General features: G+C 44.5%; 1 protein-coding gene and 1 long non-coding RNA gene across 2 annotated transcripts in view; one reads left to right on the top strand and one right to left on the bottom strand.

Annotated features, from left to right (window-relative positions):
• Positions 1-9,748: 9,748 nt before the first annotated feature.
• LOC113457500 lies at positions 9,749-10,408 on the bottom strand. The gene is made up of 3 exons (XR_003378054.1): positions 10,184-10,408; positions 9,896-9,957; positions 9,749-9,805 (listed from the first exon to the last, which is right to left on the bottom strand). It is a non-coding gene; the product is annotated as an uncharacterized LOC113457500 (long non-coding RNA).
• A 435-nt stretch (positions 10,409-10,843) lies between these two features.
• Atp8a1 (ATPase phospholipid transporting 8A1) overlaps positions 10,844-12,311 on the top strand; it is a 209,933-nt gene continuing 208,465 nt past the window's right edge. The window contains exon 1 of the mRNA XM_005359297.2: positions 10,844-11,094. Within this exon, the coding sequence (XP_005359354.1) occupies positions 11,046-11,094 (49 nt within the window). The 5' untranslated portion in view covers positions 10,844-11,045. The remainder of the gene's footprint in view (positions 11,095-12,311) is intronic.

Genomic DNA, 12,311 nt, shown 5'->3' with positions numbered 1-12,311 from the left:
TTCCAATAAAAACAACTTTTAAAAGAATCTAAAAAGATATTTAAAAAAAACTGGGCTAGCAGAAATGTGAAGATAGGTACCAACAGGAGAGCTGAGAATAACAGCCAGGCTTACAAGTAAAGAGTGAATTTGGAAAACTGAAAGAGGAAGGGACAGATGGAGGGTGGGCAGAGGCAGAATGAGGGGGAGAAGCAACAGCAGGCTTCTTTTCCAAAACTTCAGAATAGAATTGCTAGGTATGATGGTTTGAACAGGACTGGCCCCCATGGGGACTCACATAGTTGGATACTTGGTCATTAGGAAGTGGCACTCTTAGAAGGTATGTCCTTGTTGGAGTGGGTGTGCCCCTGTTGGAAGGCACGTGTCACTGGAGGTGTGCTTTGAGGTTTCAAATGCTCAAGCCAAGCCTGATGTCTCTCTCTTCCTGTTGCCTGCTGATCCAGATGCAGAACTCTCAGCTATCTCTTCAGCCCCATGTTTGCCTGCATGCCACCATGCTTCCTGCCATGACAATAGTAACTAAACCTCTGAACTGTAAGTCACCCCCCAGTTAAATGCTTTCCTTTATAAGAGTTACCATGGTCATGGTGTCTCTTCACAGCAACAGAACAATGACTAAGATGTTAGGCAAGATTGACTAAAGCCAGTGTTTTCCACCAGCCGGTGCCACTTAAAAAGGAGCGCCCATATTCCCTGAAGTGAAAAAAATATGGCAGTGGTTCAGCAATCCAAGCTGACCCAACATCAGGGGGCTACCCACAGCCTGTGTCTCCTGAGAGAACACATCCATCATTGCTTCTGCATTATCCCTGTCGGAGCCATGAAGAGACCGCAGACAGCCCCATACATGGAGGTGATATTCTGTGAGACATAGAGCCTGTCCTCTTTAAATACACCATTGCAGTGAATTACAAAGGAAGCAGGAGGAACTGCTCCAGATCAGGAGCAAGTGGCACATGGCAACCAAAAGCAGTGCACACTCTGGAGAACATGATCTGGACGAGTGATAAAAATAGGAAGAAGGGCCGAGATGGGGTGGTGTACTGTTGAGGCACAAGTTCCGGATTTTTGTGTGGAGCGGATTCCTTTTCCAGCTGCTGTGACTCTTGACTAAAACCAAAAGAGGCCAGTGAGGAAATGCATCATGAGGTGAAATAAACAGGATCCAATCAAATGGCATTAAAATAACTGCGTTTGTCCTTCAGCATCTGTGAGAGAAGGGTTCTAGGCCCAACCTATCCCCAACAAATACAAAGTCCACAGGAGCTCAAGTTTCTCACATAATACGGGGTAGTGTTTCCATTCTACTCATACTCAGACACACACACATATACACATACACACGCATGCACACGCATGCACACACACCCCTGTATACTTTTAAATCATCTTTAGGTGGCCTGTAGTGCTTATTACAGTGATGCTATGTAAGCAGTTGCTATACGGTTTAGGGAACAGCGTTGGCATATGTTTAGCACAGATGATTGTTTAAAATGTTTTCTGTGAGTGTCTGAGTGTGTACATACATAACACAAATACAGAAGACCAACTATAAACATGTTACTTCTGACAGGGAAAATATGGAAACAACTAAAATAATGGCACAGTCGTAGGCCAATGGAAGCCAATAAAATGGATTCGATGTGGACTTTTGTGTAATAAAGAAAAATATTAGGAAGTGCCTAACCTGAATCTGAGGTCCCATTGATAGGCAAATACATCAAACATTTTCAAAGATTTCTGTAGTTCTCAAGTTCAGAGGTCCCCGTTAATATTTATCTCTAGTGTAACCTTTTAAATAAACACCTGAGTGTAGCCTTCAAAAATACTTAGAATGCAAACCCCAAATTTGGGACAATCTCACAACTGGTCAAAATGCAGAGAACAAGTGACCGTGGGTTAGTCAGTATCAGTTGATCTGTCTACAACACTATCATTATACCAAAGGCTCAGGGACCATCACAAAAGAGGGATGAAAAGATTGTAAGAGCCAGAGGGCCAGGATTACTGTTGCAAGATAATGTGTTCTAGACGTGACAGAGAAGTTACAGCCAGGAAATCTCAACAATACAGTTGCCTAATCAAGATCTGCACTATCAGAACACCAGTTGGCATGCCAGAGTGAGTGGGGTATTTTCACAATTCAAGCTACAGGTAATCAGTGGCTATTCTTCTGGAATGAAATAACCCTGATAAAAGATCTAATCTCACTTGGTCAGACCTAAATGCATATACATTGAGCAACGCTAAATGGACTAAGCGTATGCATGCACGCACACATGCGCACAGGCACACATACACAATAACAACAAACACACACATCCACAGCAAACACTCACACAAAACACACGTGTGAAAGAGAGAGAAAATCAGTAAGAATTAAAGAGAAGGTCTTGAGTTCGAGAGGTAGCTGGACAGCACGTGGGAGAGCACCAGAGGAATTGGAGCAGGGAGATGGAGACCTGGAAATGATGTAAGTATGGTACCCATGAACGGCATCAACAAAGCAGGAGTTTTTAATTGGGGGGGGGTGAAGCTGTTCCCAAGAGAATTGGAAACCTTAAACCTGAGGAGCAGTGGATTTCCAATTAAGCAAATAAAATACAAACTGCTAACATTTTTAGATATCTTAATCATTCTGTTTAAGAGAATTTTATCTATTATTGAAGTCTATCATCTGTTTCAAAATTAAATTTAAGGAACTAACTGGTGTAAGTTCAAGATTTTCTGTCCAAGTCCAACTTAGGTGAAGTTTTGAAGCTTAAGTTTTACTTTTATTACTTGCATTTATTGTATAATAATAATATTGAAGTGCTTAGAAAACACTTTTCCTAGGACTGACCTTTAACAAGCAAGAATTTCTCAACTCTATCAGAGTAATTTAAAATGCTTAAATGACTGCAAATTTATAAATGAAACCAACCATTAATCAGATACTTCCTTAAGACTAAGTCTATGACTTAGTTGGATTTCAAAAGTTAAGGGAAAACTATTGTATATGTAAATTTGATGAATCAAATAGTAATTTTTCTTAAATGCAGGTTTTCTTTAGATAGTGTTTTGCAGTTCAGAAGTACCTCCCCCTGTGTTGTACATAATGAACACACTGGACTTTCAGGGTCTTCTGGTGGTTCGTAGGGCTCCACCATCAGAGTAGGCACAACCCATTTGACCCCAGCTTTTTTGTACCAGTGTCTGTGTGTCTATCTCTGTCTGTCCTTTCCCCATTCCCTCTCCTCCCCTGATCAGGGCTCCAGGACCAAGCCCCACCTGTCCTGGCACGTTTTTCATTTTCAGTGTCAGAGAGAGGAGAGAGCCTTCTCCACCCTCCCTGCACTGAATGTGTATCTCAATATGACACACACTTGCAAGTATGAGAAACACTGGTCATGAACTGAAAATTTCAAAACAGTGAGCCCAATCAAATCTCTCTTTTTTAATTTATTGTCTCTAGCATTTAGTTACCATAACAGAAAGCTAACAAAAGCACCACTCCTTATTATTATTGTTATTATTATTATAATTATTTCTCTCATAGAGTTTCTCAGCAGTTTCCCCTCCCTCCGCTCATTTCAGTCCCTATCCCCCAGATCCACTCCTCCTCCATTTCCTTCAGAAAAGAGCAGGCTTCCCAGGGACAGCAAGGGACACAACAACACATAATAAGACTAAGTGCAAACCCTCATATCAGGGATGGGCGAGGCGATCAGCAGGTGAAAAAGGGACCCAAGACACATGCCCATTGTTGGGAGTCCCACAAAAACACCAAGCTACATAACCATAACATATATGCAGAGGACCTAGTACAGCCCACGCAGGCTCCGTGATTGTCCCTTCAGTCTCTGTGAGCCCCTAGGAGGCCTGTTTAGTTGATACTGTGGGTCATGATCTCCTAGTGTCCTCAATCCCTCTGGTTCCTACAATCATTCCTCCCCTTCTTCTGTGGGGTTCCATGAGCTTCAAGGGGATGGTCCCAATGGAAATCTCCAATTAGGGCTCTCTCTTGGCCTACTGTTTGGCTGTGAGCCTCTGTATCTGCTCCTATCAGCTGCCAGATGAAGGCAACAATTGGGCTAGGCACTGATCTATGAGAATAGCAAAATACCATTAGGAATCATCTCACTGATGTATTTTTATCCTAGAAAAAAAGATATCTGGGCTATCGAGCCTCTGGTTCCCAGATTAACTATCCTTTTTAAAAGGAATAACAAAAGTGCAAATAGCATTAAAAGATAAAAGAAACTTTTGAATAATCAAGCATATGCTCCAACATGTATTGCTGTTCAAAGGATGACAGAAATTCTGATTCAGCGGGAGCCAATCCAAAGTCAAACAGTTAAAACTCTATCTGTATGCAACTGTGTTGTCTCGTTGCCTCCTTTTGCCTCTGCGCTGTCTGAGCCCAAGTCTGCTGTGCTACCCACATCGAGGACACTTTGCCCGTCAATTGTGCCACATGACAATAGTCTCCAGAAACACCTAGAATTGTGCGATCATGCTCTCCTAGGAGCCTCTCTGTTCAATCGAGTGGGCTATGAAAACGGATCATCAAGCTCACATAAACAACTTTGAGGGTTTCCAGCGAGAAGTGGTAAAGCTCAGACACATTCTAGAAACAATTATATCAGAAACTGACTATCTTGGCCACAGAGTATGACACGTAGCAACTTTATAATTATTTATGCAATTTATTTGATATTATCTATTTATCACTCTGGTATGATAAAATATTCTGTAAAATATGCATCCTGTCACTTTCAATTGCCCATCAGTTGTCCTGCATGACAATAGTCTCCAAAGGCCAGATAAGTCAACATGATAAACATCTTAGGCATGTCATATATTCTATGGAATCCGCAAAGTCAAACCATCTCAAATGAAATATAAGAACCATGCTATGAGGCAAGAAGAGACTTTTAGAATGCATAGATGATCGAGTAGATGGTTTTCCTTGAATGCACATTTCCTTTTGAATAAAACATTAAATATTCAACAAATGCCTTCCCCCAAAGATGTGAGAATTGACTCTTCCTTGGAACACACTGGCAGCCCCTATTCCTTCTGTATAATACAAATCTATATCTTAAAGCTACTCTCATTTAAGCTGGAGAAGAGCATTTTCAGTTACAGTGGAGTAAAAACAAAGTTCTTAAAAATATCCCCAACTTTTGAAGAAGATAACGTTCCAAGATATTAAGTTGAATTAAAATCCCACTGATACTTGCAAAGAGAACGGTAATACAGGCATAAGAAATGAGTCATGAGTTTGAGAGAGAAGTATTGATTTTTTTTGTCACTGAGAATAATAAGTGACTGGATTATTCAGTGAGACAATTTAGAGCTTTTGGCTGTAATTGGTTTGTATTTAAAATATGGTCACTTAATTTTGACAGCATTATTTGTAGTGCACAATTTTCGTGCCTCTGTAGTTTGGGCATTTAAAATTGGAACCGTGTTATTTGTGAACCTCCAGGTCTGTCTCTCACATCACTCAGCAGGATGTTCTTGAAGTCATGTGTGTTTAGCATGTTTCCACATATCACTCCACTGATATTACATCCTAGATCACATTTTATTCACCTATCACTTGACTGACGGATAGCTTGAGTTGTTACTTCCTTTGGATACAATGAGTCCTATCCATCTGAACATACAGGAGCAGATTATGCAGAGACCTATGTTTTATATGGTTTTATTTTTCTTGGGTACATACAGTATAATCCTAGATCATGTGACACCACGTTTAACTATTTGCCCAACTACTTCAAACAGCTGTGTCATTTAAATTCCAGCCACCAGCATTTGCATATCTCACCCTGTTATTATTTATGTTGTTTATTTCCCATTCTTTCGGGTACCAACTTTTCTGATCTTCATTAACATTTCCCCAGTGGAATAATGATGTTGAACATCTTTTCAGGAGCCTATTCCATGTGGATATTTTCTTTAGCAAAATGACTATATACGTATTTTAAAATTAGGTTATTCTTTTTTATTCAGTTATAAGAATTCTTCTTAGCCAGGCAGTGGTGGCTCACGTCTTTAATCCCAGCACTCAGGTGTTGAAATAGGAGCTGCGGGGCTACGTTCCTGGCACCAGCCCACCCTCATGGTTAGCTTTATACCGGAAATAATTACATGGAAACTGTATTCTTTTAAACACTGCCTGGCCCATTAGTTCCAGCCTCTTATTGGCTAGCTCTTACATATTGATCTAACCCATTTCTAATATCCTGTGTAGCACCACAAGCTGGCTTACCAGGAAAGATCTTAACCTGCGTCTGTCTGGAGTGGGAGAATCATGGCGACTGCCTGACTCAGCTTCTTTCTCCCAGCATTCTGTTCTGTTTACTCCACCCACCTAAGGGTTGGCCTATCAAATGGGCCAAGGCAGTTTTCTTTATTAGTTAACCAATGAAAGCAACAGATAAGATACAAGACCCACCTCCATCACTCAGGAGGTAGAAGCAAATGGATATTTGTGAGTTCAAGACCAGCCTGGTCTACAGGAGCTAGTTCCAGGACAGGCTCCAAAGCTACAGAGAAACTCTGTCTCAAAAACTTTAAAAAAAAAATGAAAAAAATAAGGGTTCTTCTTATACTCAAGGCATGTATCACTTATCAGGTATATGATTTTCTAGGTGTTTTTTTTCTACATTCTTTTAAGTGTTCCTCAGAAGCACAAGAAGGCTTTGATGCCATCTGATAAATCATGTTTTCTTTTGTTGTGCATGCTTTTGGTGTTACACCAAATGACTTAATTTACTGAGATAAACTCAGAAAGAGTAACTCCTTTCTTAGTCAGGGCTTTTATGGCTGCAATAAAACACCATGACCAAAAAGCAAGTTGTGGAGGAAAGGGTTTAACTGGCTCCAAGTCACTGTTCAAGGAAGTCAGGACAGGAACTCAAGCAGAGCAGGAACCTGGAGGTAGGAGCTGAGGCAGAGGCCAGGGAAGTGGGGAGGAATGGAGGTGGAGGGGTACTGCTTACTAGCTTGCTCCCCATGATTTTCTCAGCCTGCTTTCTTATAGAACCCAAGATACCAACCCAGGATTGGTACCACCCACAATGAGCTGGCCTCCCTAAAGAAGCACTAATTAAGAAAATGACTTGCAGGCCTGCCTACAACCTGACCTTATGAAGGCATTTTCTCATCTGAGGTTCCCTCCTCTCAGATGACTTCAGTTTCTGTCAAGCCGACGTAAAACTACCCGGCACACTCCCACTTTTCTTCTGAGTGTTTTATAGTTGGAGCGACTTTTGCACTCGGGCCTGTATCCATTTGAATGAGTGTGGGCAGATGGTCTGAGGCAATGGGTCAGTTCCATTCCATCATCTGCCATTTAGATTGCTCTTTGTCTCTAATTGTTTAGACATGGAGAGTTCTTAGCCCCAGGAAGAACATTCCCCTGGTCCTTTATGTTTTCCTCTTCTTTTATGATGGTTACTGTTCTGAAAGTTCACTATCCACTGCTGTAGCAGAAGTCCCTAGACGGAATGATGAACAAAGGGCAGAGATTTGTTTCTCACATCTTTAGTGCCCGGGGGATCCAGTATCAAGGCAGCAGCATCTGATGAAAGGTCTACACTGTTACTCATTGCAGAAGGGCAAGCGGGCCTATGAGCATACCAGGGGCCCAACTCACATTCCCCACTCCCACCATAACACCACTTATCGGTCCACTGAGGAGGGCCCAGCGCTCATCCCTAATTGCCTCTTTAACTCACAGGTACAATTTACAATTATATTTTCAAACCATAAACTTTGGAGGATACTGCCTAACCACAGCAACCATCTTCTTACTTGACGGTCACTCCTTATTTGTCTGAAGTTTAAATAAAGCTGGCTCTACGCCCTGCTAGAGCAGCACAGCGAAGCTATGTTTGCATCACTTGGTTTTCTGTAGTTACTCAATAACACAAGCCATCCTAATGGAAAGAAAAATTAAGGAACGAGTTTTCCCTGAGCTCCTCTATGGAAAACATTTATTACCTTAGGCACAGTCAGTCAGCAAACTGAAGGGACATCCAGGGACAGTAATACAAAGATGACTGGGAGCAGGCACAGTTGAGGTTCCTAATCTACTGACTTAGAAGGTTCATGGGGAAGGGAATAAAGGTGTCCTTTGAGTGACATTTAAGACTCTCTATTCTGTTACCATGGATCCAGATGAGAAGCTTTGTTATAGACAAATTTGTTTGTTACCCATATACTCTGTTCTATCACTTCAACCATCTCATTCTCTAGACAATCTTTTCCTCTGAGTATTTATTACGGAGTTAGCAACTTACTTGGCAACAGGTCTCATTCATTTCTATAGACTTAAGCCTTACTCAAGCTCTAGTTCAAAAATGTTGGTCATCCCTGCATATGGAATGTTCCCTTCTCTCCCAGTCTGTACTTGTGTCTTCTTGTCTAGCTGGAATGGGGTGTCAGTCATCCTGCATCACCACCAATTAGCTTTCCCCAAGTCCGTCATAGCCTAGCACGCTGATCCAGGCCCTAACATGAATTTAACGTATATTTTCTGCATAATGATAAAAAGGGATCCTTAGGGCAGCTATCCCTAAATAGCCTGCTTTCTTTTAAGTCATCAGCTGGCAAGGTGATCGCAGGACCTGAATGTTTTTAAATGACTTGCTGACATCTGAATTCAGCTGCAGATTCTGTAACAAGGTCTTGTTGCTAGAACCAGAGTTCCCTGCCAGGGCCTGGCAGGATGCATCTCACACAATGGAAGATGAGACGTTCCCTGAGCTCTGAAACCAGGTAGGTGTAGATTAGTACAATTCTCAACCTCGATTACAGTTCGGAACCAGAAAAATGGATGACTTTCTAGCAATCACAAAGGAGCCAATTTTCAGAAAAGAGGGAGTTAGGATACTCCTGCCAATATGGATTCTGTGATGTGAACATGTGGGAAAGAGCCAGAGGAAAGCCACAGGCTGCATCTTCCAGCCTAGACTGTATGAGAAACTGTTTTCATTTCCTGTATGAACTGAACGGCTTTGGCTGTCGGCTTGGCTAATGCACGCATATCAGACAGCTCTATAGAAAACAGGCTCTTATAGAAACCTTGGAACTCCCTTTATAAAGTTATTATCAGTTACATAAGCAGAAGCGAACCTCACTGAAGGGCTCACAGGAATTACAAAAGAGATTGCTCATAAATCAAACAGGTCATTTTTGTGAAGCAATGAGTTTATAAAAATCTCATGCAAAATGCTAAACAGAAACTACTACTCCCTACCCCTCTACCCCTGTTTGTTTGCTTACTTTTAAAGCTGATTTCCCGATTCCCCCCCCCCCCATTCTTAGTCATTTACTTTGTTTCAGACACATTTATAACAATCAAGAGGAAGCCTGCTTTCCCCCAGGAGATTGTGGAACCTAAGAGGAGCAAAAATGGCCAGTTGATGACAGTCTTGTTAATGATTCATTCCTTTTCTTTCTTCCAACAGACTATAGTTTTAAATTATGGCCATCGCTGCTACGGACATATTTACGTTTAAGTCTGCTCTAAACTGAGAGATTCCAAGAACACTGGAAATGTGTTTTCTTTGTTCTGATCCCAGCCTCTGAATATGAGGCAGGTGGAGTGAGTTCCTCATACATATGGATTGGCCACCTGGGAATTCACGTGAGGTAGAGTTCTGATTAGCCAGTGAGACATTGCAGGAAGTAGAGGAAATACCACAAATGGAGAGAAGACGCCGTTAGCAGATTTTATTTATCTTTTCCTTATGCTCGAGCTGCAATCACCTCTTTCAAGTTAAACTTCTCCGTATTTTCTCTCCCAGATCTGAATGAAATCACATATGAAAGGCCTTGGTATGAAACCCTTTCTACTGGGTGCCCAGAAGAACAATTCAGGGAGAGGGACCAAGCTTACCTGGTTTATTCCTTCCTTCCCAGCTCAGGAGATTGCTAGGCATAAAGCCGTCCTCATTCAATCTTCAGGGTGAAATCAAGAACAAATTAAAAACACTTCATTTGCTTCGACTTGTTAGAGTATATTTTACTATACATAAAATAAAAGGTACTGAGGTCGTGCTGATCTTTAGGATATAAGGACATCTTTATGGATTTTATATCAACACCCCTCCAAGCTTTGAGAATAAACTACTGCATCGAACTTTCTGGGGCAGAAACCACAAACTGAATTAACCACGTGCTTAACTGTTGATTTGCTTGCAATTTCAGAGCCTTAACAGGTTGAAGTGTTGAAGATGAGCTGGTGGGAAGTACGGGCTCACACCCACGTTGGTGGCGAGGTTCTAAGCCTTCCAGACAAGAAGAGGAGCGGCTCCCACGGCTTCATGCCTCACAGCCTGCTACTAGCGAGGGTTCAAGTGCAGCTCAGGCCAGGAGTCAGTCTGGGAGTTGATCTAGGCTACGATTCCACCCAGATGGCCAACTCAGAATCCCCCACACCAGCAGAGACGTCACCCTGACCAGCTCAGATCCCTAGACTCTGCCTTCCCACACCGAACCCAACACTCTGGCGCTAAGGGCGGGCGGTTCCATCGCATTGCGGAACCAGAGAGTGGATGGAGGCGGCAACGGAGCTTTCATAAACTAGAGTAGCTCTTCCTTTTTAATTAAGACTTGGGATACTAGTGCTGGCCTTGAGGAATGCTGAGGTGTGCCCAGAAACCGAGAATACTAGACCGATGTCCCCTCCCCGCGGATGGTACGGCCCGAACTGGGCGGGACCTGGAGACCCGGCGCTGTCCCCGTCCCACCAGCGAGTGAGCGCGCGCCCCGCAGACCCCGCCCCCGGCGCCGGCTCCGGCTCCGCCCCTCGAGCCCTCCCCTCTACCGCTGCGGGAGACTGAGGCGGCTCTGCGGACGAAGCTCCTCTGTCGCCTTCCTCCTCCCGCGAGTGCCCAGGCGGCTCCTGGTGGCGACGCTGCCCAGGGTGGGAGGCGCGGCCCCGTGGCGGTGGAGCCCTCGGCGCGGCGCAGCCAGCTCTCCCGCCCGCGCGGCGCCGTGACAGGTGCAGGGTCCCCGCCCGAGACCCACCTGCAGGGGCTGTCGTGATGCCCACCATGAGGAGAACAGTGTCGGAGATCCGCTCTCGTGCGGAAGGTGAGTGACCACAGCAGCAGGAGGCTGTGCGCCCAGCACTCCTGGGGTCCGACGTGTGTGTGTGTGTGTGTGTGTGTGTGTGTGTCCCATCTCTTAACCCCTCCCAGTCGTCTGGTTGTCGCCTCTGATCCCTAGTGGACCCCTCCTGCAGCTCTGCCTTCAGTGCACTGGCAAATGCTTTCCAGGATCCAAAACCTACGAATTTGTGCTCTGGCGGGAGCCCCAAGGTTTCCTTTACACCCGCAGCGCGACTCTTCAGTCCTTGCCTCCCAGCGCACTCACCCCCTCCCGCCCCTCCCCCCCCCCCCCCCCTCCCCCCCCCCCCTTCCCACACACACACCGATAGCGCGCAATCTTTGCAACCTTTCTGTTCCCAATCAGCTTCCCCACCCCCATGAATAGATTCCCCCAATCCCCCGGCCTCCAGTACCCACTGTTGTTGTGCTGCCCCCATATCACGGCTTCCTGAAGAGCCGGTTTGCCATTCCCAGGCGTCGCGATTCTTTGATCCACTGGTTCCCAACCTCCCTGGGCTGGAGGAGCCTTAATTGGGTTTGGGTTCTCAGTGGGTACCCGGCGGCGTTCCAGTCTCGGGAGTTCTGCCCCCTGCGGCTCACCAGGCTCTAGTTCGAGGTTTCATTTTTGTTTTTCTTTTTGCGTGAAGCCTGCACTTTGGCCGGCTTCGCGGATTTTGAGTAAGGTGCATGCTTTCTTTGCTCCACCCAGGGCCAGCTGTTGAGTGGCTCCACTTGTAGGAAGTGTGCAACAGATGCCCTAGGTTATGGACAAGGGCGCCTTGGGAAAGGCTGAAATGCTGTGTAACCTGAATGAGGAGCCCTCTGCCTCCTGTCAGGCGTGTGGCAGGCATTCAGTAATCATTCCTTGGTTTTGTTAGTGCAAAGCTAAAACGCTGTACTTTTATTTTCCTCTGTTTGTTTTCCCTCTACTGTAATCCTGCCCTTGGACGCTGTGAGAAGTGGGATAGCTCGATTTTGAGAAATAGTCTATCTTACTATGGTACTGATTCTCATCCCTGTCCCTATCCATGACCAAACGGTACATGATAAAGTGGTTCTGATGGGGGGGGGGGATAGAAGTGAGGAGAATAGGGTTCCTAGCGGGGGGGGGGCGGGGTAAGGGGGTGGATAGGGGAGGAAGGCAGTAAGAACTGTACTGCTCTCTTGTGAAAAATAGGGATTCTGGGCTCTTAATAGGTA

This window comes from Microtus ochrogaster, linkage group LG1 (assembly GCF_000317375.1).
Source record: "Microtus ochrogaster isolate Prairie Vole_2 linkage group LG1, MicOch1.0, whole genome shotgun sequence".
Taxonomy (NCBI): Eukaryota; Metazoa; Chordata; class Mammalia; order Rodentia; family Cricetidae; genus Microtus; species Microtus ochrogaster.
Note: the sequence above shows the minus strand (reverse complement) of the source record. Positions and strands in the feature narration are given on the sequence as shown.